Raw genomic sequence first — 27606 nt, 5'->3', positions numbered from 1 at the left:
TATTTGACTATTTTAAATTCGATTTTAGCTTTTAAAACCTCTCGTTAAAATGCCCTAGACTTTTACTGTTATGGACTTTTGCTGCAACAGAACTAGTAAAAGTTTATTTTTTTTTATTTTTCACAAATGGAAAGACAAAAAAGACACATTGGACATGAATTTATCTTTGTGGCGTGTATGGCGCGTCACCAAAGAGGAGCCAAGGGGGTCAAAGGCCACACTTTAATAAGATGTTTCTGACCCATCCACAGACCTGACAGTTATCCTCCTGAGTGGCTTTTTTTTTTTGTGTGTGTGCACATTTTTAGAGTAGTAAAATATAGAAACATATATATTTTATTTTAACAAATACAATTTAAAAAAAAACCAAAAGGCTTTGCTGAATATGGAAAACAAGCTAAACAGAATCAAATATTGTGGTACAACTGAGCCACTGTCCTCATATCGGGATGCAAAGGGTTAGGCAGGTATATGCAAATAGTTTTATATATATATATATATGTAAACTTAAGAGAAATGATAAAAAGTTTCAATATATTTAATGCAAAATAAAATAAATTGAAATTTAAAAGGTATGCCAAAGGTGGTTCAGCATGAATGACATGAATTGCCCATGACAACACAACTTCGTCTTGTCTTGGGTTTAGGCTTTAAAGGAATTTTGTGAACGTTTGTGTGAAATTCTTAATAAACAATTGTTGCTTCATTTGATCACCAGCAAATGTCAGAATCAACGTCATGCAAACCGTCATTTACAAGAGAACACATAGCCAGGTCTGAAAATTTAACAGAGGTTTTTGTCTTTATTAAAAATGAACTTTGTGTGGGATCAAACTGAACTCATGTGGTGAAATTACCTTAAAACCTTAAGATAAGCTAAATCTACAAGATCCTGCATGAGTTTTGATTGTTACCACATTTATTGATGAGAGTGAAAAAAGTTTTGCAGAAAATAGAAAAAAAAAGTTCATTTATTTAATGCAAAACATAAAATTAAACAATATGCAAAACAAAAAGATGGGAAACTGTACGTCACATTTGTTTTAGATGACTTTTAAAAAAATACAAAAATCTGAGTGAAATGGACTATTTAAGAAAAGAGAAGAAGCAAAGCAACGAAAGGCTAATGTGTTCTTTAAATTTAATCCCACAAAAGAAGCCTCTGTCAGGTGGATTTACAGGCTAACTGCTTCTCTTTTACTAAACCAAAAGCTTTAATTTATTAAGTGACCATAAAAACTCCTTGTGTAACGTAGTTTGCATGTTGTAGTTTTCCTAAGACAAAGACGTGTTACATAAGAAAGCAAACAACAGATGGAGAGCAGGCATCAGTTTTCATTATTCAGGTTTCCTCACATGCATGCACAGTGGTTAAACATGTCCGAACTAAATGCATTAAATCGACTAACATGCTGACGTCCTCACAGGTCGGTCTAAGGTAATCCACAGCCACACAGATAGTTATCATGGTACCTATGAGCGTTTAAAAGATATTAATATACCTGAGAAAAATTACACGGTGAAATATACAGTGACTGTGCTGTAATTATCTGCTAAAATATTCACATCCCTTTCAATAAAAAAAAAAAAAAAATACAATATTGCATTGCCATGAATGCATTAGTTCATTTTTTTGAACAGTTCAATAAATAAATGCAAGAAATTACAAATATTGTTCAATCATCTTATGGTTCCAGTTGTATTGACAGTTGTTGTAATTTATAATTCAACAATAGTTTTGGGAAAAATCCTTTAACAGAACAGTAAAACGGTTTCTAATATAATACATCTTAACGAGGCTTTAATAATGTAAGGCACATGTATTTACTTAAACTCCAGAGACTTTTGTTCTGTGAGGATGAACAAATAACACATGAGACAAAGAGGTTGATATGTTAAATATAGTGTTTGAGTGAGGTCTTCAGTGAGCCCCACTCTCAATAACAAAGATCCTTTTATTTTCGATGAAGCGCGAGCATGTCATAAAGAAAATAAAATCTACAGGTGATTTTTTAAAAGAGTAAATGTGGAAGCTGACATCAGGAAAGTAAGACTGAATCCCATTTCACAATCCTTTTTGAAGCGAAAGAGAGTGAAGCAGGAATTTCCTACCCTTCAAAAATAAAATTTCTGAAGGAGTGACTTTTAAAATAAAGAGGTATGAGTTGCTTTAGAAACAGGGTGAGGCGCTCCATCATCCAGGGGGAGCCTGAAATACAACTGCTGCCCCTCCACAGTAAAAGAAGTCAGTTGAGGTGGCTCAGGCATTTGATCAGGATGCCTCCCTTTGAGGGTTTCTGGACAATTTCCAGCAGGAGACCCAGAGGAAGACCAAAAATGAGCTTAACGGATATTTAGTTTAATGTATTCCAATATAATATATGCTGTCATACTATATTTTTATGTTAAAAATATTTTACTGTCGTATCACCAATGCATAATCATTTGTCTATTATATTTGAAAAAGTCTTTTTTTTTCCTATCAAGCATAAAAACAGTTCATGTGAGTCTAGCAGGCTTGATAACTGGTTTTACACTTCCTAAATGGGCATACAACATTACATCTGTTTATATAAAGGGAACTAGCAACAGCTGATGGTGTACTGACTTTTTAAAGAAGCATCCAAAGTCACAGTGGAGTATTTCAACCATTATTCTGCAATGTCGAATTAAGGGTCGGGAATTAAAATTGGCCTCAATGTAAAGATTGCCAAAATAATAACATGAAGCATAGCATAGAATTGATCCAGAGGAAACATATTAAAGGACCTTTCTGAGTTACCTGAAAAAGCCCTGTTTGTAGTTGCCAATTTTTGGGGGTGGAGTCTGTGGCAGGGGCTTTTTTGGGGGTGGAGCTTAGAAGATAGAATTCAGAAAGTCATTGAGGGACTGGGCAATTTTAGAAGTTTTGCAAAGAGTGTGAATTTAGACACTTGAATGCCTTCAAGAAGCAAAAATATAATTTTCCTCTATAATATGTCTCCTTTAACAGTTTGTTTCCTCAGGTAAGCACGTTTCAACAAGCCCCTTAATTTCCAAGCATTATCATTTGTTGCTTTCATAACTTGCTTGTTCATTATTTGTTTCTGCTACTTGTTTGCATTCTCAAAAGTCAAACACAGCCATAAAACATCTGGCATGTTGAAGTTCTACTGAATTTCAGGAATTTGATGCTAACATTTTGTTTTGTTTTTTTAGCATGCAGTCAAGCTTCTAATGCTAGAAGCGTCTTTGAGTCCAGCAGGTCATGCAGGTTGTTTATCTTATCTAGATCTGGTTCTCGTGTCATTCGTGAGGAAATTCAAACGTCTCCTCTTCTGCTTTGGGTGCAACGAGTCTGGAGGCACTGCCCGAGTCGTGCCGTTTTATTCTCGGTTTTGAAGGAGTCGGAGGCAGCGACAGTCTCCTTTTCGTTGACAGCAGCCTGAGGATCTCGCTCACCTGCGATTCCAGCAGCAACAGCTGGCTGCTCAGTTTCTTAATGTCTCCCTTCAGCTCCAGCTTGGCCTCCTGCAGCATCACATGGAGCAGGGACTGTTCGGACACGGGCTGGAGGAAGGACTGTCTCATGGAGACCTCAGTGTAAACCCCGAGGCTGTGCTCAATCGGACTCCTCTCCAGTGGACTTTTTTCCATTGGGCTTCGCTCAAAGGAACTTCTTGAATCTCCGGCTCGGTCGATGCGCAGGTCGCTCTTTGTGATGCCGCTGTCGCAGGAAACAGTTTTGTGCAGGACGCTACTTTCTTCTCCTGCCTCCCCAGTTGTGTTGCCCCCCAGCTGTCCACTCTCATCTGACTCCTGGCTCTTTATGGCAGCTACACACACTTCTATGGGCCGCGTGGCATTTAGCCACTCCTCTGCTTTCTGTGTCTCCTTCTCCTGCTCCACAGCAGGAAGTGACGGTTCAGCAGACATGGCGCTCTTAAATTTTGCCCACCCTCGGACACTTTTGCTGCTGTTACCACGCCCTGCAGCTCCCCCTGCACCTGCACCACCACTGCCCCTCTGACAGAGCCGATTCTCTGCACACGGCCTCAGTTTCGACTCCACAGTCGCTTGCGTGCAGCTTTGCTCTGACCTTCCAGTGTCAACAAACACTTGTTGAGGCATGGCCACGTCGCTCACGCTCCCTCCTCCTGTAGAGGGTTTGTTGTTCTCCTGCTGCGAGGATACACTCTGACACTGGTTGCAGGAGTTTGAGTCGGCGTGCGGGTGATGCTCCGGCTCCACCTGCACACAGTTCTGATCCAAGGTCTGCGAGTCTCTCTGCTGCTTGAACCTCTGGAACAACTTGCGAACTGGGTGATCCTCCGGGATGGAGAGCGCCACCTCGCTCTTCTGGCGCTCCTTCTCTCGCTTCACATCGGCAATCTTTCTGAAAATTACCTGAAAAATAGAAAGTCTGCGTATGAAGAAAGGGATAGTTTGTCAATACTTGAAAAACATGATGAACGTAGGAGTGAGAGGACAAAACTTGAACCACAGAGGGATGAATAATGCCTTATTAGCTGCCATAAAAAAATAAATAAATGTATGTCGATTCACTGCTCACTTTGAGTTTGACCTCATTTGATTTTTTTTTTACCCAAATAATGTTTTTAATTAAATATAGCATCTAAGAGGTTTGCAAACCTCTGCCTCTTGTACATTTTAAGCATCACCTTATGTTTTCATGGAGTCAGTCTTTTTTGTTTTTGTGCACAGGAAAGCAAATTAAATTCGCAGCAGCTAAAGGGGTGGTTGGAGTGAAATTTAAGCTTAGGCAAACTAAAAAGTCTCCAAAGCTCCACAGATTAATAATAGATGGTATAATATTCATGCAAAATGTTTGAAGAGTCATAAATCTTTCAACTCAAAGCCATTTGTTTAGATTTAGAGCTGCTTCATCGACCCCGAGTGATTTTACTTAATTCGATTTAAGATTTTTTTTTCCCCAAGAAGAGCACAGGAAGAAAACAGAAAATCAAATTAGAGTTATTTAAAAATATTAGAAACCACAGTTTAACACAGTTACTTCCTCTATGAAGCTGTTTCTGTTGACTCACTCGTATTTGAACGGTTCTAATATTCCTGAGTTTGCGTTCCTGCTCTTTGTAAAATGGTTACATAATGGATTTATAACTCTGAGGAACTCCGGCACAAAATGTGATGTTTTCAAAGCTTTACAGCCTCAGAAGTTTCTACTTTGAGCGACTCCCGACCAAAACACACACAAGATTTGATTTTGATCCTGAAGGAAACGTCAATTAAGAATTTATGAAAAGTTGATCTTAAAGGGTAAATTTACAAAATGGTACCATCAGCTTGCTTTAAAGACTGAACATCAGAACATTTTAGGGCCTCAGCTGGAGTAAGAAGACGGTAAGGTGAGAGTAGTCTGTGTTTAAACTAGATAACAGTTATAAAGGCATTTCATCAAATATACTTTTCTCATAGAAATCAATACCAAGGCTTTTATATTATTACATTAATATTCGAAATCCCTAATTTACAGTTCAGATTATGTGGAAGGGTTAGGAACAATTAACATCTTACCTGTTAGATTGAAATAACATCTGGATACCACTTTACAATAAGGCTCCCCTAGATGGCTAATAAATAGTTTATAGATACCCAAAAAAGTTCAATCTGGTCCTCTGGACATTCAAAAAATTTTTTTGAATGTCCAGAGGACCAGATTGAACTTTTTTGGATTTTTCTACCTGGATTATTGAGCATGTATCAGGATAGTTTATAGATACGTTATTAATCCCTCTATAAACACTTTATAAATCATTAATAACTGCTTGTTATGTATTAATTAAGGGTGATAGAGACAAACTGACCAGTTTCTTGCCTAATAGTGAGCCAAATCTGTTCATCTAGAGTTGTTATATTAAACATTTCAGACTAAATTACTACTTTGTAAGCACAATAAACATTTATAAACCTATATTTTTTAGAATATAATATTTGTTGTAGATACTTATAATGCAGTATTTGTAGAGGAATTAATAATATATCTATACTATTTATTAGCTATAAGGGGAGCCTTATTGTAAAGAGGTACCAACATGGGTTTGGAGAATATTTTTTTTCTGACCAGATTGACTATAGCTAATCCACGTGGGACTGAGACCAAGTGGATTAGTATAACTTAAAATAACTTAAAATAAAAATAAAAAAAAACAACTTAACATCAATCTCTAATTTTTTGTTGCAGTTCACATGAACTTTGTTTTAAAAACCTGTAAGTTGCCATCAATTTAATGGTTATTCACATAGAACTTTATAATCTTTTGCAATAGCTAATAGTGGCAGCAGTAGCTAGCTGTAGCACTTCTGGGTCACTTCAAGCATCAATATCTTTCTATTTATGCCAGAATAAGTGTGTAAATCAAAATTAACTGGAATATAAAAGTTTATGAAATAGTTTGTTAACCAATTCACCTTTTTTTGATGCTGCTCAAACTAGCCATTAGCTGTGAGGTTGCTCAAAGGTCTAGCTACAACAGGTAAGATACTTATTGCTCATAACATTTCCATAAAATCCCACTCTTAAATATCTATTTAAGTTCTGGATGATTTTCTTGTCATCTTGTCAAACACATAAAAGTTTAATGAATTAAAAATACATGAGAGCTGTATGATAATATTTTTTTTACCCGTTTCCGTAGATTACAAGTGAGGATGAGGTTTCGCGAGAACGAGTTGGCAAATGCCGTGTAAAACTCCAGCACTCTCAGCAGAGCTTCCCTCCTGATGACGTGCAGATCACAGTAAGTCAGCGCTCGGACGTTTGCACAGGCTCGAGCCAGAGTGGTCTCCTTCCAGAACACGTCCCCAAACACGTCACCTTTACCTGGAGAGAGCCGCACGTCATCCTTTCATTAGTCACGAGAATCTCCTGTCAATTATGGCCAGACTTTATTTCCTGTACCAAAAATCAGCTGATTCTTTTGCCTTAAATCAGTAAAATTAGTCATTTTTGTCTGAACAAGCTGGATTACCTAGTATGGCAATGACCTCATCATCCTGGATGACTTCGAGGGAACCAGAGACGACAAAGCAGAGCGTATCAACACTCTCTCCGATGTGGAAAATGAGGTCTCCAGGTGCGCAGTGGGTGGTCTGAAACTCCACAGCGAGGGAGCGTAAACAGCCGTCACTCGCCAAGCGGAACGCCGGATGGTCGTTGAACACCTGCCTGTTGAGATGCACACAGATGTCTGCACGCATGTCTTTGGGACAAATGGAGAGGACCTGAGGGAGACGAGGAGATTTGGCAAACAAAAACGGGCATCATTAGGATTTATGTTTAATGTGGGACACTTCAGACTTTTTGTGAATGTGAAATAAACCAGAGTGATACCAAAGTTCATGCTCGATAATCCAGGTACAAATCCAACAATGTTCAGTCAGGTAATCTGGATGGTTTCTTTTTTTTTTTTGTTCTGTTTGCTGAGACGTTTTGCTGAAGAAGTCCTTTGGATGAAAGACGAAACGTCTCAGCAAAAAAAAATTTAATAAAAGAAAGTAACCATCCAGATGACCTGACATTGTTGGATTTGTACCTGGATTATTGAGCATGAACTTTAGTGCTTGATCATCAGAGTGATCTGTAAAACTTTCAAAATAAATGTTTTTATTTCTTTCAAAGCTGCACAATCTTTCATTTTCAGATTGTAAACCATGACTGCAACAATCTTCAACCATCAGCAGTCACACTCGCCTTTTGCATCAGTTATTTAATGAATAAAAAAGCACATTTTGACTTTAAATTATTATGCAAAAACAAGTTGAATTTTACAAAGGCCTCCTCCAATTAAAACATTTTACCGAGGTGGCTGCGGGCCGTGGCTGCCCTTGTGTAAGGGCAAATTCTAAAGGCATGGTTTGTACTTTTTGAAACAGGGTGAAATATCTATTAGTATTCAGTATCTTACCTGCAGTAGTCAGAGTAAACTCACATTTTGAAGAATCAGAGAGGAATCTTTTAGAATTCAAAATAACAAATTCAGAGCAGATTTCATCCATCTGAAACAACTCAAGTAAACTTTACAGATTTCGTTGGTTTACTTCAGGATCAGACAATGACGTTTTACACTGACGGCTGGCCATGATGGGAAACGGTCCACTATAACACATGTAAAACACATTCTGCCTGTTCTCTACTGCAGCTCAGATACTGATGGATGATAACTTCACAGAACCAAGAACTTTTTAAAATGTTTTATAAATGGAGATGAAGTAAACTCTGAGCACACATCTGTTTCAACGCCTCACTCATTTAGTTTTTATTTTCAGATTCTGATATTCATGATCCTATGTTTGTTCTAGTAGCTCTACATCAAAGTAAATGTTTGTATATTTTATTTCACAGTTAAATTTAATGTTTATTTTTAATATTCTAAAGTGATTTGTCTCATTTGTATCAAATTATCCCCACTGAAAATAGGGGGGGGGGGGGATGTCCTGAAATAATATTCCAGAGTTCCTCATGGATTTCAGTGGTTCCCAACCTTGGTCCCTGAGGAACACCACCCTGTTGTTCCTCTGCTCCAACACCTGATTTGAATGAAATGGTGATTAACAGGCTTCTGCCGAACTCAAGGAAGTAATTAAACCAATTAATCAGGTGTGTTGGAACAGAGAAACAACTAAAACATGCAGGATGGTGTTCCTCAAGGACCAGAGTTAGGAACCACTGGATTAAATGAATGATGTTTTGTGTTTGAGAAAAACCCAACTTTCTTTTGTTTTTACCATTTCAAGACTAAACTGCTGTAACTCTGCTGTGCGTGCCAGAACAGCGGCTACCTTGTCGGTGTCGATGCCTTTAGACATGGCCCAGGTGGAGACGATGAAGTCCATGACGCGCTCGCTCAGACCTTTGGGAACCTGGTACAGCTTGAGGAAGTCTCGCACGTTGTTGAGCATCTCGTGGTATCTGTTGGTGTTGGTGTACATCTGCTGGAAGATGGTGGTGACGTTTCCAAAGATGGTTGCATATAGCAGTGCTGCAAGAACAAACACAGGTTAGTGTCATAATAAGGTCTGAGAGCAACAAAGTCTTAACAACCAAAAAGTGCATGTTTGTTCACATCCAGCATGTCTACTGTAAACATATTTTCATGATTGTGGCCAAGCAGCACAGTTCGAACTTTGCTTGCTACCCTGACTGTCTTTAGCATGATGTTCCATTTGTGTTGTTAGGGCTGCTATACTTAACAAGACATAAGACATCTGTTCTTGCTGATGTAGCTATGAGACTTTTTTTTTTTTTTTTTTTTGCATGGGCATTTTTATAGTCTAAAGACAAACTGGAGATGACTCCTACTGCAGCACATGTCACGTGCAAACAGAAACATCTACACAGTGAGAGCACGCTTGGCAGAGTGGCTGTTTACTTTCAGTTGACGATGGAGGAGGGAGCTCTGGTATTTTTGTTGTTAACCAGGGAGAACCCCTTGTCACGTAGAGACTCCCACCACTTCAGACAGCCAAGGTGCACTCCCTCCCAACTTGCACAGCGACGAGATCTGCTGTGTTTTCACAGTCTCCTCCGTGCACAAAAATTGTGCTATCGCCAGATTTATTCCACAGTCTTTAGAAGTTTTGCTGGAACAGCTGTAAAGATGGCTGTATTTTCTAACAGTTCTGGCCAGTTGCTCCTTTGCAGAGCAGTGGAAGTGAAATGAGAGAGGTGCACTGCAGCTGGTTTTCAACATAAACACGCCCACGGAGTTCTGACCTGTCACACAATACTTGGCACATACCCCATACGAGCAAAAGGTTCTGCCAGCAACTTGTGCACAGAACCAGATCCTGGAGGCGGTACAAGAACAAAAACATTTTTGTTTCTTATCCGCGACATTGAGAACAAATATCAACATTTGTTGCCAAGCATGTAGCAGGCGTGATGTCTACACAGAGAATGTGTTCATGTTCTGTTGCTGTTCTTACTTCTTGACACTAGATGGCACTGCTGTGACAGTAGGACAGAAGAGAGTGTGTTGAAGAAGAATGAGACACCCTTGCTGTATTAAGGTTAGTAAGTTAACCATTGCCTCATATTTTCATTACAATCGGCACAACAGTTTCTAAAAATCCTTTTTTATGAGCTCAGTTTTAACCTAAAGATGTTATTTGTGTTTTAATTTATCTTGGGCTTCACTTCAACAATTCTTGTAATATTTTGTACAAGAGGCCACTTTGAATGCAACTCTCTGCCTTTAAAGTATAAAAAAAAAACCAATTTAAAGCATTATTTGATTATTTCAATAAATTATTATGGCTATTTATAAGCATAAATAGTTGCATCTGCTAGCTGTAGCATCTCTGGTTTAGGGTTACGCTTGAACAACGGTGCAATGGGATGATGGTGCAAGAGTTCATAAACTAGTGTTAGCATTATGACAAAACTGAAGTTGTGGATCTTAAAGTTATATAGGTTTGATGGGAGATGTTTACAACTTTTTCCACAAATATTTACTTGGAAAGATCTGAACTTTCCCTTTAACATCAAAGTAAATTAAGGATTTTAAGTGTCATAATTCAAGGAAATAAAAGCCTCGGTGAATATTTGGATTTCTATGTGAACAAATGTGATTTGACTGCTCTACAGACCTCATAGTTTCAAATAACATTTTATGCAGTAACGGTAGTTTATAGAACATTTTTAAAGAAAAATTACTACACAGCCAGAGCGAGAGCGAGCGGTGCATTAAGTCTTTATGATACATTTATTTTGCACGCTTCCTCAGTAAGAGTGCCGAGCTGCAGTGACCTCAAAGAGTCAGTCAGCATCTCATATCATGAGGTTTTTACCCAGTCGAGGAGAAACCGTCTCCGCTCTCCTCAGCAGGATCACAGAGGTTAGGATGCAGATCTAACGTGATGGCTCATTGTCCACTTACTTCCCTCCAGCCTGCAGGCAACTCTCCGTTTCTTCAAATGCTCTCTGCTAACACATAATTACCGTATCTGTAGCAGGAGATTCATCACTTACGGCTGAAACTGACACGACAGAGTGACTGAGAGAGGTTTCTGTGATCGGGGCACCATCAGATTAATGGGTGTTTTCTTTTCCACGGTAAAAAAAATAAAATCCTCCGAGTGTGACTGTCACTTCCTGAGTTCTCGGGGACTTTATTGCATCACTTTTCATGCTGTTTTAGAGCCAACAAAGGTCAAAGGTAAAGCTCTTATTCTATCAGTGAGAGGTTAAATAAAAAAATCGCTGGCAGGGAAATATATATTTCTATTTATGTGTGGCAGTTTAACATAGTTGCATTATTCATCCATCCATTTACCTCTTCTTCCTTTTTGGGGTGCAGGGCTCACTGGTGCCCATGTTTAACTATCACTGTGCGAGAGGCGGGGTACACCCTGGACCGATCGCCAGTCCATCACAAGCAAACTCCACCCAGAGAGGCCCCTGGCCGGGATTTGAACCAGCGACCTGCTCACTGAGAGGCAGCAGCTCTACCAACTGCGTCACCGTGCCACCCATGTTAATACAAATCCAACATAAACTGACAGGTAAACTAATTTGGGCGTAAATTAACCTATTTTTAATTGGACAGAAGTGTTAGTTATATTTAGATGAATTTAGTCAATTTACATTCCCGAGTTAATTCTATTTTTACTGTTATGTAAGTAAAATAGCGCTTCTGTGCTGTGAGACACCAGTAATGTTACACAACAGTACAGTACATGTTGTGTAATACTGTTCGCCTCTGAGACACAAGCGTCATACAGTCGGTCGTATCCTGGTAGAAATGCATCTCAGCACTAACAGAATGTAGAAATGCAGCTAAAGAAATGCCTGTTACACATACTTTTTCACATGTATCATATATTTGTAAGATATTTAGGTCTTGAGCTAAGAATGAACCAAACACACCTTGAATTTTTTTTTTAAGAAGGCATAGAATTGTGGGAAATATTTTAAGTGTTGGAGAATTAACTCTAAGCTTTTCTGATAAGATCAAGAACCTTCAGACAGACATTATGATGGACGCTGCATGTGTCACTTCTTATCAACAAAAAAGTCCTAAACTTTCTGCTGAGGTTCAAACTGTGAAAAGTAAATGGCACAAAAGAGGAAAATACTCCCATTTGGTTCCAACAATGTTCAGTCAGGTCATGTGGACAGTTTCGATTTTTGCTGAGAGACATTTCACCCTCCATCCAAAGGGCTTCATCAGTCTGAGGAGTCACAAACTGTTTTCCCCACTAAGCAGCACACTCCTACAGTGGACCAACCAGTTTGTTGGTGATAAGATGGTCCACTGTAGGAGTGTGCTGCTTAGTGGAGAAAACAGTTTGTGACTCCTCAGACTGATGAAGCCCTTTGGATGGAGGGTGGGACGTCTCTCAACAAAAACAGAAACTGTCCACATGACCTGACTGAACATTGTTGGATTCTTTATCTGAACCTTGATGACTCCATCTGCTTGTGTCGTCAGGGAGTTATAATTATTTCACTTAATCAAAGCAAATGCCTGTCATTACTAAAGCAGGGCTTTTGTGGTATAGTTCATTTTTTATGAACAATTATTATCTTACCTGTTGTAGATGGCTCTTTGAATAGCTTCAGTTTGGAGAAATCAAATTTATTAATGGTTAATAACACATTTGTTTTCTGTTTTATCTTTTCCCGTATGTTATTTTTTAAGTCATGCACACTTTGTGCTCCTCCTGGAGGTGAATGTTACAACTTTCATTTGTTGTAACTTTTATACTTCTGAAAAGTTTTTACTTTCTTTACAAAGATTTCCTCCAAAGAATATTAGTTAGCCTTTTGTTACTTTTAAAATTTAGATAGTAGGTTGCTACTTTTAGTTTGCATTTTGCTACTTTTAGATTTTTGTAAGGCTTTTTTTGTATACTTTTAGTACTTTTGACTTCTACCTTCAGTTTTTTTATTTTAACTTTTAACTAGAGCTGTTTTTTTTTTTTAGGTTTAACAACTCAGATTCAGCTTTTTCAGTAAAATTTAGGAGTCATTCAGTACCCAGCATCCACACTGAATTTTCACAAGAATTGTGGTTTATCTTGTTCTAATTGAATTAACGAGCAAACGGCTGATCCGTGTGAGGTCAAAGGCAAAAAAAAAAAAAAAAATGTTGCTGCATCTTGAAACAACTCAAATAATAATAAAAAAAAAACATATAGTTCATGTAAATATATTTTTTACAAACATCTAAACTGCTGTCAAAGTTGCATTATTAAATTATTTATAAATGATTTTGCTGTTTTGTGCAAATGCTAATAGAGGCAGCAGCAGTTAGCTGTAGCACTTCTGTCAGAAATGTTGCTTGTCTGAACTATTGCTTTATGGCCTAAATAAAATTACCTGCATGCATGCATTATGTGCACAACCAGTCACATACTGATGGCAGCAACATGAGACTCATGTGTTCACATCTTCAGCATGAAAACTAAAGATTGTTATGGCGGCAGCTGTTTCTTACCCAGCTGGACTGTGAAGGGTGTTCAAGTGTATCCACACTGAACGTTATAAATGCACGAATGAGACTTTTTGCAAAAGAATCCACATTTTTTCCTTTCTTTAGAGTCCATTCAGAGTGAAACAGAACTGCTTGTATTGTTTTGCAGCTGCTGATCTCAATGGTTTTGTTGTGCAATGTCAGACGTATTTGATTTGTTTCCACTTCAGCTCATCTTTAACATCACTGAAAGATGCTCTAATGAGTACTTACAGCCCACCATCATCATCGCCACAGAGAAAATCTTCTCGCCGTCTGTTGTCGGAGCAATGTTTCCAAATCCGATGGTTGTGAGACTGGTCATGGTGAAGTAGAGAGAAGATATGTACAGGGTGTCCTTGCTGGGACCCCCTTCCCACTGGCCTGTTCCACTGGTGTTGTAGCGGTAAGGCGTCCCGATGCTCATGGCCAACTGGTAGAGCCAGCTGTCAGTCTTGATGCTGTTGGTGGTCTCATCGATGACCTCATGGTCCCCGATGCTGTACCAGATGCAGGCGAGCCAGTGGGCCACCAGGCCGAAGACACACACCAGTAGGACCAGAACGGCTGCCCCGTACTCCAGGTAGTGGTCCAGTTTCCGGGCCACTCGGCCCAAACGCAGCAGGCGGATCACTTTTAGGGAACTAAAGAGGCTGCTGAGACCCTGCAGGGTGAAACGAGGGAACACTGTGAGCCAGAAAGAAAGCTAAAGATTTAACAGTCATAAAAAGATTTAAAGATTTAATTATTCAGCAAAAAAATACATTTTACACCTTTAATATGTTTTTGTACCTTTTGTGAAACGAAAAAAGCTAATCATAAGGTTTACAGAAACTTGAGGAAGAGCATTTTCTGTGAAAAAGTTGTGTGTTGACAACTGAATGACGGCTGAAATTTGTCAAAAAAAGCTTAAATTGTGTTGTTAAAGCTGAAAAAATGAACATATGCTAAAAAGGTGAACACTAGCTTAAAGTTAAAAGAAACAAGGTAAGTTTTAAAGGTTACTAAATGTTAGCTAAAAAACAAAAGTAGCAAAAGCCTAGCTAACAGATAAAACAAGCAAAACATTGGCTAAAAGCAGCAGAACATTAGCTAAAATGCAAAACACTGGCTAAAAACAAAAAGAAGTAAATCAAATTTAGAAAAATGTTAGCTAAAAGCCCAACGAAGCAAAAAGTTAGCTAAAGTGGAAAACAGTGACTAAAATATAAAACTGGAATACAAAGGCAAAAATAAAATGTTGAAGCAGATTTCTAAAATAAAATTTCTGAAGAAATTAGGAGCTCTTGGCATATTTCTAGAAAATATTTGAAACAAAAAAACAACAACAACAAACATTTAATATTTTAATTAAAAAAAACAAAAAACAAAGGTCAGACCACTCAGCTCAAGAATGAGTTGAACATTTTGATTTTCAGAAAGAATAATTTACAACAAACAAAATATGCAGAAGTTGTTAGATGCAAAACATAGTTAAAAAAATAATAATAAGGGAAATAAATAGTGTGAATGCTGAATAAGCATTTATGATTTTCCTTCAGGTCACAGAGCAGCTGGTGCCCACTTCCATCTGTCACTATGTGAGGGGTGGGGGACTCCCCTGGACAGGTCTCCAGTCCATCACAGGGACATATAGAGACAAACAACCATTCACTCTCTCTCACTCACACCTAGAGACAATTTAGAGTTACCAATGAATCAGCCTAACATGCATGTTTTTGTTCTGTGGGAGAAAACTGGAGTACCTGTAAAAACCCACACATGCACGGAGAGAACATGCAAACTCCACCCAGAAAGGCTCCTCGTTGGGATTTGATTCTGCTGTCTTCTCAAAAAAGGCAACAGCTCTCCCAACGCCATCTCCTCTGTGGTCCACACTGCTCTCACCCACCTGGAGCAGAAGGACTCTTACGTCTGTTTGCTCTTTGTGGACTTCATGTCTGCCTTCATCACCATGATCCCTCAAACCCTGATGGACAAACTATTCACACTAGGACTAAGCCCCTCCATTTGCAACTGGGTCATAGACTTCTTAACAAACAGACCACAGTCAGTGAGGATCCACAACTTCTCCTCCTCCACCATAACCCTCAGCATTGGCTCTCCTCAGGGATGTGTGTTGAGCCCCCTCCTGTTCACTCTGCTCAAGTATGATTGTGCAGCTACCCATCCATGCTGTCACATTGTAAAGTTTGCAGATGATACAGCAGTGGTGGGATGCATCACAAACAATGACACGTCCAGCTAAAGGCAGGAGGTAGAACACCTGGAGAGCTGGTGCAGAGAGAATAACCTTCACATCAATGTGAAGAAGATGAAGGAGATGATCGTGGGACTTCAGAAGGAACAAACACACCTACACCCCCCTGAACATAAGAGGCTCTGCAGTGGAAGTGGTCTCCAGCTACAAGTACTTGGGTGTACACCTGAAGGACATCCTCAGCTGGAGCAACAACACCACCAGCCTGATCAAGAAATATCAGAGACTCTACTTCCTCAGACGGCTGAGACGAGCTGGTCTGGGAGCTCAGTCCTCACCTCCTTCTACAGATGTGCAGTGGAGAGCATCCTGTGCTCCAGCATCAACGTGTGGCATGGAGGCTGCACAGCTGCAGAAAGAAAAGCTTTGCAGAGAGTGGTGATGGCTGCACAGAAGTCTGTTTGGAGTCAGGCTCCCCACCATCACAGACATCTACACCTCCAGATGCAGGAAGAGGGCCACCTGCATCATGAAGGACCCCACTCACCCAGCGCGCACACTTTTTGTCCCACTCCCCTCAGGCAGGAGGTTGAGGAGCATTAAGTGTAGAACCACTAGACTGAGGAACAGCTTCTACCCTGAGGCTGTTAGACTCATGAATCTCTAGCTAGAATAATCACTGTGAAAAAAAATCACATGTTGCTGCTGATCTGCTTCATGTTGCTGCTGATCTGTTTCAATGTTGCTGCTGATCTGTTTCAATGTTGCTGCTGATATGTTTCAATGTTGATGTGTTCATGCGTGCTCATCTGCTCACACAGACTCATGTTCGTGCTGCTGTTCGACGTAATGTTTTTATGCTATTATTGCTTAGTGTATTTTTAGTTGATGTTTTTCCTTAGTTAATATCTAGTTAATATTTAGATCTTATTACTGTTTTTCTTTTACATTTTATACTTTTGTTGGATGTCACTGGGACCCTGAGTACATAACCTCGTTCCACCACATGTACCACATGAGATGCGAATGACAAATAAATCTCTCTGACTCTGAACAGTGCCACTCTCATGCAATTACAAATCAAATTTATATTTTGCTTGTTAGCGCTAAAAAAGAGTTCTCAAACATTTATCACATGTGGCAGAGAGGGACCAACTATTATTTTAGTTCAGAGGCACATTTCTGGCCACCTGGTGAATTTAAACTCATTATTTACTCTTTTGTGAGCTCTATTGACCTCCCATCAACACCTGCTTTAAAAAAAACTCACATATCTGTTTCCTTCAGCCAGACATCCAACATTAACGAGCACATCAGTTGTCCCTACTGTCTCATCCAGCCGATAAACTGCAACACAGACGGTCGTTTAGAGGAAAGCTGTGCCTCGCTGGAGTTACTTTAATCAAACATTTTAATCAAACATTCCTGTGAGGCACCGTTTTTTTTTTTTTTTTTGGATTGAAATTATTGATACTTTGGAACATCCATCTCATTTTCTCCTACCGTCTTCATCCTTTCTTTAAAAGTTATTTTTTGTTTTGTTTTAGTAAATAACCGAGCATCACTTCATTTTATTTAGAAAAGACGATAATCTGGGATTTAAGAACGACATTCTTTGTCTCCACTAAAATTCTGAAAGCTCCTCCTTCTATGTTACCAGTGTGAGATATTTAAATGTGATTTAATAAAAGCAGCTTTACAATGCAAGTAAAAATTAGTTTACTTTGAAACGTAATCACAGGTTGTGTTAACAAAATGCACAAATGTTCAGTGATGCACATTTCTTGAAGGACATTTTCAAAGCCAACTGCTTAAATCACCCACCTCTTAGTTATCCATCACTGCCATAAAAAGTGTGCAGTTATGTATTTGTGTGTGTGTGGCTGATTGTTTGCAATTTATCTCCTGAAATGAGCAATCAAACATTTTCAAATTTGAATTAAACTCTCAGAAAGTAATCGTTGCATCGACAAAGATGAACCTGATTCATTCAAGATGGCCGCCACAGCTGATCAACCATAGCAAACAAAAACTATAACTTGGTCAGTTATACAAAGATCAGGGTCAAATTTAGAATGGCAGTAGCTGAGCTATTGTTTGTGCATGCGAACATTTCTCAGGACAAATTCACGTAAAAGAACGACTCACAGGAAGAACAGAATCTTCGGTCCGTGTGGTGTTCCTGTGAAAATGTGAAAAGTCCCGAAGATGACCTGGTGGAGAGGCACGTGGGATGATATCCTTTAAAGGAAACAAAGCAAATCATTAAAAAGGTAGATATGAAGCATGATAAACAGTCTATTTAAATAATAAAAATGCCAAACTTCCATCATTTGCAAACAATATTTTCAAAAAGCCCATACTTATCCTTTGTGCATGCAGTTTTTGTTCTACCATTTAGATAAATGGATAACTATCTGTCCCAGTAGGGAAAATGGTTTGCAACATTGTCAACAGGCATTTACATAAAGGACATACATATACAAACATGACATTAACATCCATCATTACGGCAAAGAAGTTTGAGCTCAGTAATTTATGATACCTTTTTACTGTTTAATGATTTAATCGCTTGTGGTATGAAATAAAATGTTGAGAATAAAGGAAGGCAGTACCTTTGCTCTGAAGGAAGCAATTCAAATGAAGAGCTTAGGGTATGTGTATTGTCTGCTATAATCTTGTTTGCCTTCCTCATAACTATGTCCATGTATATTTTTTCCATGCTCGGCAGAGTGGTCCCTAACAGATAGCTGGCTGAGGTTACTATAGGATTTCTTCTGGGCCTCTGTAGCATCGCCAAACCAACAGATGTTATAAAACGTTAAAATACCCTCAATAAAAGGAGAATAAAACATTAAAAGCATTGAGTTATTGGCTCTAAAAGACCCCAGTTTCTTTAAAAAATACAGTCTCTGCTGAGCTGAGCCTTGATGCTAATAAGGTCAACCATCAACCATTTAATCAAGTATTACTACTCTACAAGCTGTGCTGTATATGTTTTGCCTCAAATGTTTCCCTCATGAAAGGCCCAGTCTGCTCTGACTCGTCTCCAAGAAAAAATAACATTTTTGCAATCAATTTTAAGAGTTGTCTTAAACACCAGACTACAACTATCAGTATAGGTCATATAAGTTGTGAGCTCGTGTTATGTTAGTTATGTTATCAAAAGAACATTGGTGCCTCTGGAGTGTCCTTGGACACGCTCACCGCCCTTGTCGTCTCCCCTCCCCTGCGGAATGTCTGCGTCACTATGTGCTTATGTGCAGGTTGTTTTTTTCAATTTCAAGCTATCTTCCCTCGGCCAAGGAATGACAGTCTGTTAAGATTTTTTTTTTTTTTTCTTGCCTCCAAATCTTATACGTGTCACTTTCTTTACTTTTTTATCTGTCTAAACAGGTCTCACTTGTAAATGAGTCCTCGAGGCTCAATGTGATTTATCTGTATAAATAAAGGTTGAATGAATGAATGAAAATGACTGTGCATGAACTACAATGCCTTGTTAGAAAGGAGATTTTTTTGTGTAAGCTACTCAAGACAGAACCAGGTTTGGTGTTCTTTCTTCATGAAACACTTGAAACGGTTCCTCACCTCATCTACATTTTCAAACGCGTTGATGATGTCGTAGGGAAGGCAGGACAGCAGGTCGATGACGAACCACGTCTTCAGGTAATTCATTCGGATCAGTTTGGCGTCCGATATGACCTCTCCAGCTGGACCCACAAAGGTGGTGTGGAAGTTGAGCACGATGTCAATCAGGAAGATGACGTCGACAACGCTGTCCACCACCAGCCAGGCCAGGTTGTTGTGCTTGGTCCTGAAGGAGACGTTATAGGGCACCATGATGGCGGTGTAGAAGGTGAGGATGAGGATGACCCAATCCCAGGTGGTCTTGAAGGTGCAGTAGTGGAGGATGATGTGTGGAGGGGTCTTCGGGGCCTCTTGTTTGTACTGCGGGAGGATGTCTGATCCCAGCTGGAGAGCCTTTTTTCAACAAGAGGAAACATTTAAACCACGATTACAGAATTATTTGCAGATACTTCAACTTACAAATCTACGCTACATGGACAAAAGTTTTAGGTTACACATGACCATCACACCGACAGGGGTTGTAAAGAGTTGGTCCCCCTTTTGGAGCTATTACAGCTTCTGCAAGATTTTAGAGTGTTTATGTGGGAATGTGTGTACATATAGTCTGTAGAGTACAAATAAATTACATACAAAGCTCTCAACAACCTAGCTCCATCTTATATTACAGATCCATGTTCCATATTTTCCTAAAAGAGCACTTCACTGTCAGACTGCAGGCTTACTTGAGATTCCTAGTTTCCAAAAGCAGAATGGGAGGAAGATCTTACAGTTTTCAGGCTCCTCTCTTGTGGAACCAACTTCCAGTTTCTGTCCGTGAGGCTGACACATTATCCAGTTTAAAAGCTTAAGACTTTCCTTTTTAATAAATCCTATAGTTAGGGTTGGCTTGGTTTCCTGAGCTATCCCTTAGCTATGCTGCTATATGCTTAGACTAATGGAAGACAAATTGACCACATTTCCTCAAATGAATAGTTACAAATGAATAGTTTGTATTTGTAATTATTTCTATCTTAACATGTGTTTTTTTTGTCTTTCCTCCTGTAGAAACTACACATGGACCTGCCATTCTGCGTCCGTTTCTCCTCCCTGTCCTCTCAAACCCCAGCTGGTCGAAGCAGATGGCCGCTCGTCCTGAGCCTGGTTTTGGAGATTTCTTCTTGTTTAGCAAGAGTTTTTCCTTTCCACTGTTGCCTTTGCGCTTGCTCAGAATGGGGGGAGACTGCAACGAAGTGAAGATTCAACGCAATGTGCTGGCTACCTCAAATAAATAAGATAATGCCACGAGGTAATTGGCTTTTTATGTATGTGAGTGTCAGTGCCCTGAGACAACTTCTGTTGTGACTTGGCACTATATAAATAAACTGAAGTGAATAAGTATTACTGTAATGAGTCATGTTGGAAGAGAAGGTGTGGCTCACAATCTCTATTTCAGGTCATTGTCAACAGTGCCCAAGGAGTTGAGGCCAGGGTTCTTCCACACCAAACTCATCATTCCATACCTTTATAGCCCTTTCATTGTGCAGGGGCAGAATCATGTTGGATCAGAAAAGGGTCTTCTCCAAAGTGTTGCCACAAAGTAGAAAGCATTAATGTGTCCACCATGTCAGTTTGCTGAGGAACTAAGACTGCCCATGAATGGAGCTCAATGACCCGACCCAAACCCTGACTGGAACAGCTGAATGCAACAACTAACAGGTGCGTCCAAATACTTTTGTCCATTTAAATGGCATTACGTTGACTTTACTACTTTGATGCAACATTTTTAAAAAGATGTTCTACTCACTTCAGCCAGTCTGGATGGCTTGTGGCTGACCTCAGTCTTGTTCAGAGGTGCCAGCTGCTGCACCAGGTTACGATTGTTGGTGAGGGCCCTCGTGAGCCGAGCAAATTTTGTCCATCCTGTCCAAAAGACAGAAAATTTTATCAAGGCAAAGACGGACCACCGTAGTCTAACGTTATATTTCAAGGGTGGAAAATGAAACAAAACTGGGAGTTTATTGTGACTTATCTAGAAGTGTTAGTTTCAGTTTAGTAAGATATAAAATGAGCTTTTCTAATTTCTATTGTTAAAAATGCATAGGACACTCACAAATATCGTTTTCACAAATAAGCATGTTTTCATCACACTGGTGGACATTTAGACATCAAGACCAACTCCGTGGCCTTGAACTCACCATAACAATCTATGGTATTTAAACTTAATAACACCATAATTTCATGGGAATTTTTGACTGAGATGGATTTGACATGTCCAGAGAAGGATGTTAGAAATGCAGCTGCCAGGAAAAAGACAAAGAGGAGCAATATGGACACAGTTAGAGAGGACATGAAGGTAGTTGGACTGAGGACAGAGTGAGAGGGAGGAGGATGACTCACAGTGAAGAGGGAACAGCCGATAGTTTCACGTGCATTTTACCAAATCCCTACATTTTGTTAGATCTACCCAATAAAGAAACCACTGCAGTATTTGTGGTATAATATCAGTCGTTTAAGGATGATGTCATAGCATTTCAAGTACTGTGCAGAAGTCTTGAGTCAGCCCTCATTTCTGTACATTTTGCTTTCAAGAAGCCAAAGTTTCTTGCAATATTTTAAAGTGGTCTTGATCAAAAGATCTTCAGGCTTTCTGGAGATGTTCCAAAATCTTATAAGGTTTTTCACAGATGTTCCAAAATCTTATAAGGTTTTTCACAGAGGGCTGATAATATGCTGAGAAAGCCTGTCTGTGTTTTCATTTTATCAGGGTAAAACCTGTTCGGCCACTGTGGGACGATCGTCCTTTCTTTCTGCTTGATATCTGAAAAGTCTCAGGGGCCCTTTAATCCCCAGGGACGTGGCCCCCCACACAGACCCTGAGAAAGCTGCATTCACTGACCTGAACACGCAACACCTGGACAGTTTGATGTTAAACACCAGAAGACAAATGTCTGTAGAGTCGCTCATGTGAACTGAAGAGTTGTGGATTCGCTTCACCCTCAGCTGGCTTACACTCCGGCAGTAGACCGTCACATTTCAGCTGAGAAACCAATGCAAGCACGTTGTTGTCCGGTTAAAACCTGCTCACCTCTGGCTGCTTCGTCTTCGATCGGCTGTTTGAAAAGCGTGATGTCTCTGAAGGTGCAGAGGAAAAGCACCACTTTGTCGTTTTCATTGCGGATTGGAGCGATCTGCATGTAAAGCCATATAGGGGTTCCTGTTGAACACAGAACACAACGTTAGTTTTTTATAGACAATAAATGAAAAAAAAATACAAGTAAGTGAATGAACGTCCCTTTAATTTATGTTATTTTTAACCGTTAGGTTGTCGTACTCACTATTCTTTGCATAGAGGAGCACTTCATGGTAGTTAGACTCATGGCTGTCAAACGTTTGTCTGATTTTTTCTATCATCTTTCTGTCCGTCAGGTCACCATACATGAAGCTGGAAAGGAGAACATAACAGCTTTGTTGGATTACTTTGGTTTCTTGAATGGCTGTCATGTTCTGTCAATATATCCAAATTTAAATACTGGTAGTTTTATTTTACCGGTAGTTTTACAACTAATGCTGCTCAGGTTTGACTTCTGTTCAATTTGTGTATTTGTTGCAATCAGCTTATTTAGTTTTTGCTGTTTGCCAGTCATCTGAGGTCATCGTTCTTTTGCTTGGAGTTTTTTTCTGGACTGTTATGATCAATGATTGTATTTGGATTTTTTTTTTTTTCTGTTGAAAGTTGCTGAAGTTTCTTTCCCTAAAATTTACGTTTGCTCCTGAACCTCCATGGCGGCAAACTACCTATTGGACATTTTTAATATTAAAGCTCAAAACCTCTAGTTTATAACTTTGAGTCTATTTCTGGTCCTCTTGTGTTGCAAGACATCCAATACCTGAAAATATTCAAAACTAAACGACACGCCAGAACCTAAACTTTCAAAGGACAATTCCAAATAGAGTAAAACTGAGGCCCAAACCTGGTAAACTTTATTTTTTACATATTTTACAAACATATTGTCTTAGGCACAAACTTGTGTATTTAATTGATTCTATTGCAATTTTTCTTCAATGGTGAAAAAAGGCTAAATCTTAAAAATTAAGTAAAAATAATCTTTAGATGAGAATTACCTTGATATGTGAGAATTTTCAGATCTTTTAGGAAAGTTATTTTTTTTTTTTTAATCTAAAATCACAAAAACAAAGTTGTGCATTTGGTCTGAAACAGTGGATCCACAGTATTTTATTTATACCTTTATTTTACCAGGAAGAAATCCATTGAGATCATGAATCTCTTTTACAAGGATGTCCTGGAAATTACAGCGCTGTTAAATGACCAGGAAGTGATTTCCAAAATAAAACTCGGACCACTTGAAATGCTTTTATTTACTTTATATTTCCAACAGTAACTCGCAGTCGACACAAACAGGAGCTGAAATGTGTTATGAAGAACTACATCTGTGTAGTAGCGAGTTATGAAATCTGATTTGAAAAATCTAAAACGCCCCAAAATCAAAGTATAATTTCTAGAATGAATCCGTATCACCCACTGCTGTGCCTGCCTGAGTTTTAAACAAAGATGTGCAAACAGTTAGTGCTCAGAGTGTGTTACAAATAATTTTATGTTTGTTGAAGTCAGTTAGCTGTGGCAGCCATCTTGAATAAGGTTGAACTCAAAGGTTAATCAGTTGTAGATGGGAATCCAGTTTCAGAGGGTTTCCTCGAAATCCACTGGTTCATAAATTGCTTTGCTACCACACAAACAAAAACACTCAGACATCATGAAATACATAAGAGGGCGATCATATTTCAGCTGTGCCTTTACATCCAGGTGACGAGCGACCCGTACCTGCACGTGCTGCTCTTGTGCATGACCTCGGCTCTGTGATATCCAGAGAGCTTGCAGAATCCATCGTTGCTGTAAACAACCGGCCACTCCACGATTTGTGCATTTCCCAATAGGAAACTGGTTTCTTAGAAAGTGGAGGAAAATTTCAGTCTTAAAGTCAGTCAGGAAGTCCACTGTACATCTTCACATGTGACTTGCAGAAAAGCTGGAAGAAAACCTCAGTGAAATTTAAATGCAATGATAGAAAAAGACGTGTGGTTTCTACCCGGTAAAGTATTTCTATACGGTATTTTTCGGACTATAAAGTGCACCGGATTATAAGGCGCATTAAGTGAAACAAAACAGTCAGACAAGTCAAACTTTATTCAACTCGTTCACAATAATCACATAAAATCAGTTTGAAGTCTGTAAGCACAAGCAGAATTAATAAATAAGGTTCACCTGATTATAACTCACTGAGAAAATTAAAGGATTTTAAGTGCGCCTTATAGTCCAAAAAATACGGTATAAAAAAATCTCCACATCAATTTTAAATGAAAATAATCATAATGAGCAAACTCTAACTACTTACAGTTACTTCACTTGTCACATGTAATAGAGACAATAAGCAAACTCATCAATATTTTAAGCAGCCAAGACGAGACACGCAGAAATATTTGCTGATGAAGGGTTTGCGTTCCAGCTTTAATGCAAATGAAATATTGATGGAAGCTGAAAAGTTCCTCAGCTTCACAAGCATTAAGATGCAGTCTGTATCGGCTGAGCACTGCACAACACTTTGAAAAACTGGAGCAGTTAAAGATTTAACACTAAAACATCCAATAAGTTAACAAATGCATTCATTCATCAGGTTCCTCTGGTGGTGAGTTTTAGACAAAAATGGCTGAATTTCAGATGATCTTCTTGGTTTGTGGTAAATCAATGAGCAGAACAATAATTTTGCAGGCATTTCATTCATGAAACGCCTGTTTCGCACAGTCTGAGCGTGCAATAAAACCTCAGTCTCACGTGCATTTTCTGTCAGGCAACCAGACAGACTGTCAGTCTGCCAAAGAAACAGTTAACAGCACTGAAAGCTCTACCGAGGAGTACACAAGCACAAGCAAATGTTAAGTAGCACAGGAAGCTCCATATTGACAAATCAAAAAGCATCATAGGAAGGACAGGAGGTTTCTTTTCTTTACGGAAATAACTGCGTGTTCTTGCACCAAAATATCTCATTCAGAAAGACTTCACTAAATCCATTTATTAACAGTCTCAAATGTGAGAAATCTGCACTTAAATAGTAATAAAGACCGTTGTATATGCTTCACAACAAGCTCTATAACAAGCTTGTGTTTTGCAATTATTTGTCCTAAAAGAAGACATCCCATTATTAACATCTTGATATAGCCAGTGTTTAATGTACACCAGCGTTGCTCAAACTTTTTACCTTCTGACCACAAAATAGGACTTTCAGAGACTTGTGACTCCAAAAATCATGTGTTGAAATACAAAATGTTCACCTATAAGCCAAATAAACAAGGAAATGATGATAATGCAACATGTTTTACCTTTATTATCTGGGTAAATGTCCATTTATCTTTTGTGACAATAATGGCACAACATACACCACCAGCAAAGTTTTTAACATTTACTTTTGGTTTATTGAGATCATCCAAAGAATCTTGTCCCACAAAGGGGTAACCCAACATTGGGGAACAACTTTTCAACACAAAAGGTGCAAAGATCATACAATTTTAAGGATTATTTTAAACTATATTTCCAGAATTAAAACGACATTAGACACTGGAGTTAAACAACAACACTAGAGAAAATCTAAAAATGAGTTTAACTCGTTTTTAACGGTTTTAAATGTATTTTTACTTTAATGAAACATCATTAATATTAACCTACTCTGGACTCGGAGAGTTACACACAATGCAAAAATTAAATCAGGTCACCTTCTGTGCTCTTATTTAGAAATGATGCAGCTCTTTTGTGTTTAATTTTTCCTCTTACACTAAGATTTCAAACAAGCTCATCATCAACTCTCACTTTAAAGAACCACTGTTAAAGCTCAATAAACTCACTGAAAGTGAGCACAGAGATTTTACCCACACAGCACAAAAAACACTGAACCCTTTAATAAATCTAATCAAGCCACATGTTAGAAATGTGATTTTTACTTATTTTACAATAACATACATGTAAACATGTGAAAGGCTGCAGACATACATGTGGCTAGAGCAACAATAACAAGGCAAACGTGTTAATAAAAAATAACACGGTACCACCTCCCATTAGATGGATAATAAATAGTTTATAGATACATTATTAATTCCTTTATAAACACTTTATAAATCAGTAATAACTGCTTATTATGCATTAACTAAGTGTGACAGAGAGACCCATCTGTTCACCTAAATATTTAATTGTTATATTAAACATTTCAGACTAAGTTACTTCCTTGTGACCACAATAAGCATTTATAAACCTATATTTTTTAGGATATAATATTAGTTGTAAATGCTTATAATGCAGTGATAAAGTACAATATTGTATGCTAAAAAAGGTTAGCAAATGCTTATTTCGAAGCTCTCGAAGCTCTCGACCTTGACCTCTCTAAGTGGCTTTAAGAATCTGGTGGACTCAAACCAATGTAGACATGTTCCTGTTTTTAGTTTTCTACATTTGCCTTATAATCTAGCTATACTTTTTTTTTGCCATCTTATTTTAATTTGTAAAAAAAAAATAATCTGTATGCTTCTTTTATGATTGTCTATTGTTGTCGTTGTTGTCATCATTCTTTGTTGAAATCAGGTTTCTCTTGTAAATGAGTCCTCGAGGCTCAGTGGGATTAACCTGTCTAAGTAAAAGTTGAGTGAATTAATTATTGTGCTTACAAGGTAACTTAGTCTGAAATGTTTAATATAACAACTCTAGATGAAATATAGGTGAAAAAAGGTTTGTTCATCCAGGTAAAAAATATTAAATCATGTAAAAAAAGAAAAAAAAAAACTGGTCCAGATGACATGGTTGAACCTTTTTCGTTTTTAAATATATAAGTGGCAGATTTGGCTCACTGTTTGACAAGAAAATGGTCAGTTTTGTCTCTAGTTAACAATTAATTAATTATTTAAGGGTTTATAGAGGAACTGATAACGTATATAAACTATTTAGTAGCCATCTAAAGGGAGCCTTGTTGTAAAGTGGTACCAAAAAAAAGAAAAACCATCAATTTTTGTTGTATGTTGTAAAAACGCATAAATCTGAGAGAATGAATTTAGGTTTAATTGCACTTAGTACAAATATATTAAACATAATTTCATGCATTTGTGCGTATAAAGTCAAATTATCCGTTTTTTACATGAAACGTTTTAATTTTAAGCAAGCATTAAATTATGTTGGACCTGGGCAGTAAGGAGTGGTTTGGAGATGAGATGAATAAAAGCTTGAACTCACCGCTGGAGCGCCGGACGATGTTTTCCAGGAAAGTGTTCTGCGGAGCCACCAGCCCCCTCTTCCCCCCATGCATGACGGAG

The 27606-nt window shown here is 38.5% G+C and overlaps 1 protein-coding gene across 1 annotated transcript; it reads right to left on the bottom strand.

Annotated features, from left to right (window-relative positions):
* Positions 1 to 3281: 3281 nt before the first annotated feature.
* Positions 3282 to 27599, bottom strand: LOC119417898 (potassium voltage-gated channel subfamily H member 5-like). Its single transcript, XM_037685147.1, has 11 exons — positions 27527 to 27599; positions 24083 to 24206; positions 22578 to 22684; positions 22328 to 22456; positions 21047 to 21162; positions 19264 to 19656; positions 13710 to 14139; positions 8800 to 8999; positions 6990 to 7242; positions 6645 to 6841; positions 3282 to 4386 (listed from the first exon to the last, which is right to left on the bottom strand). The coding sequence occupies exons 1-11, from the start codon at positions 27597 to 27599 to the stop codon at positions 3286 to 3288; spliced, it is 3123 nt and encodes a 1040-aa protein (XP_037541075.1). The 3' UTR covers positions 3282 to 3285.
* Between the last annotated feature and the right edge of the window lie 7 nt (positions 27600 to 27606).

Source organism: Nematolebias whitei, chromosome 12 (genome assembly GCF_014905685.2).
Source record: "Nematolebias whitei isolate Nwh7 chromosome 12, NemWhi1, whole genome shotgun sequence".
NCBI lineage: Eukaryota > Metazoa > Chordata > Actinopteri > Cyprinodontiformes > Rivulidae > Nematolebias > Nematolebias whitei.
This window is presented reverse-complemented; position numbering and strand designations above follow the sequence as displayed.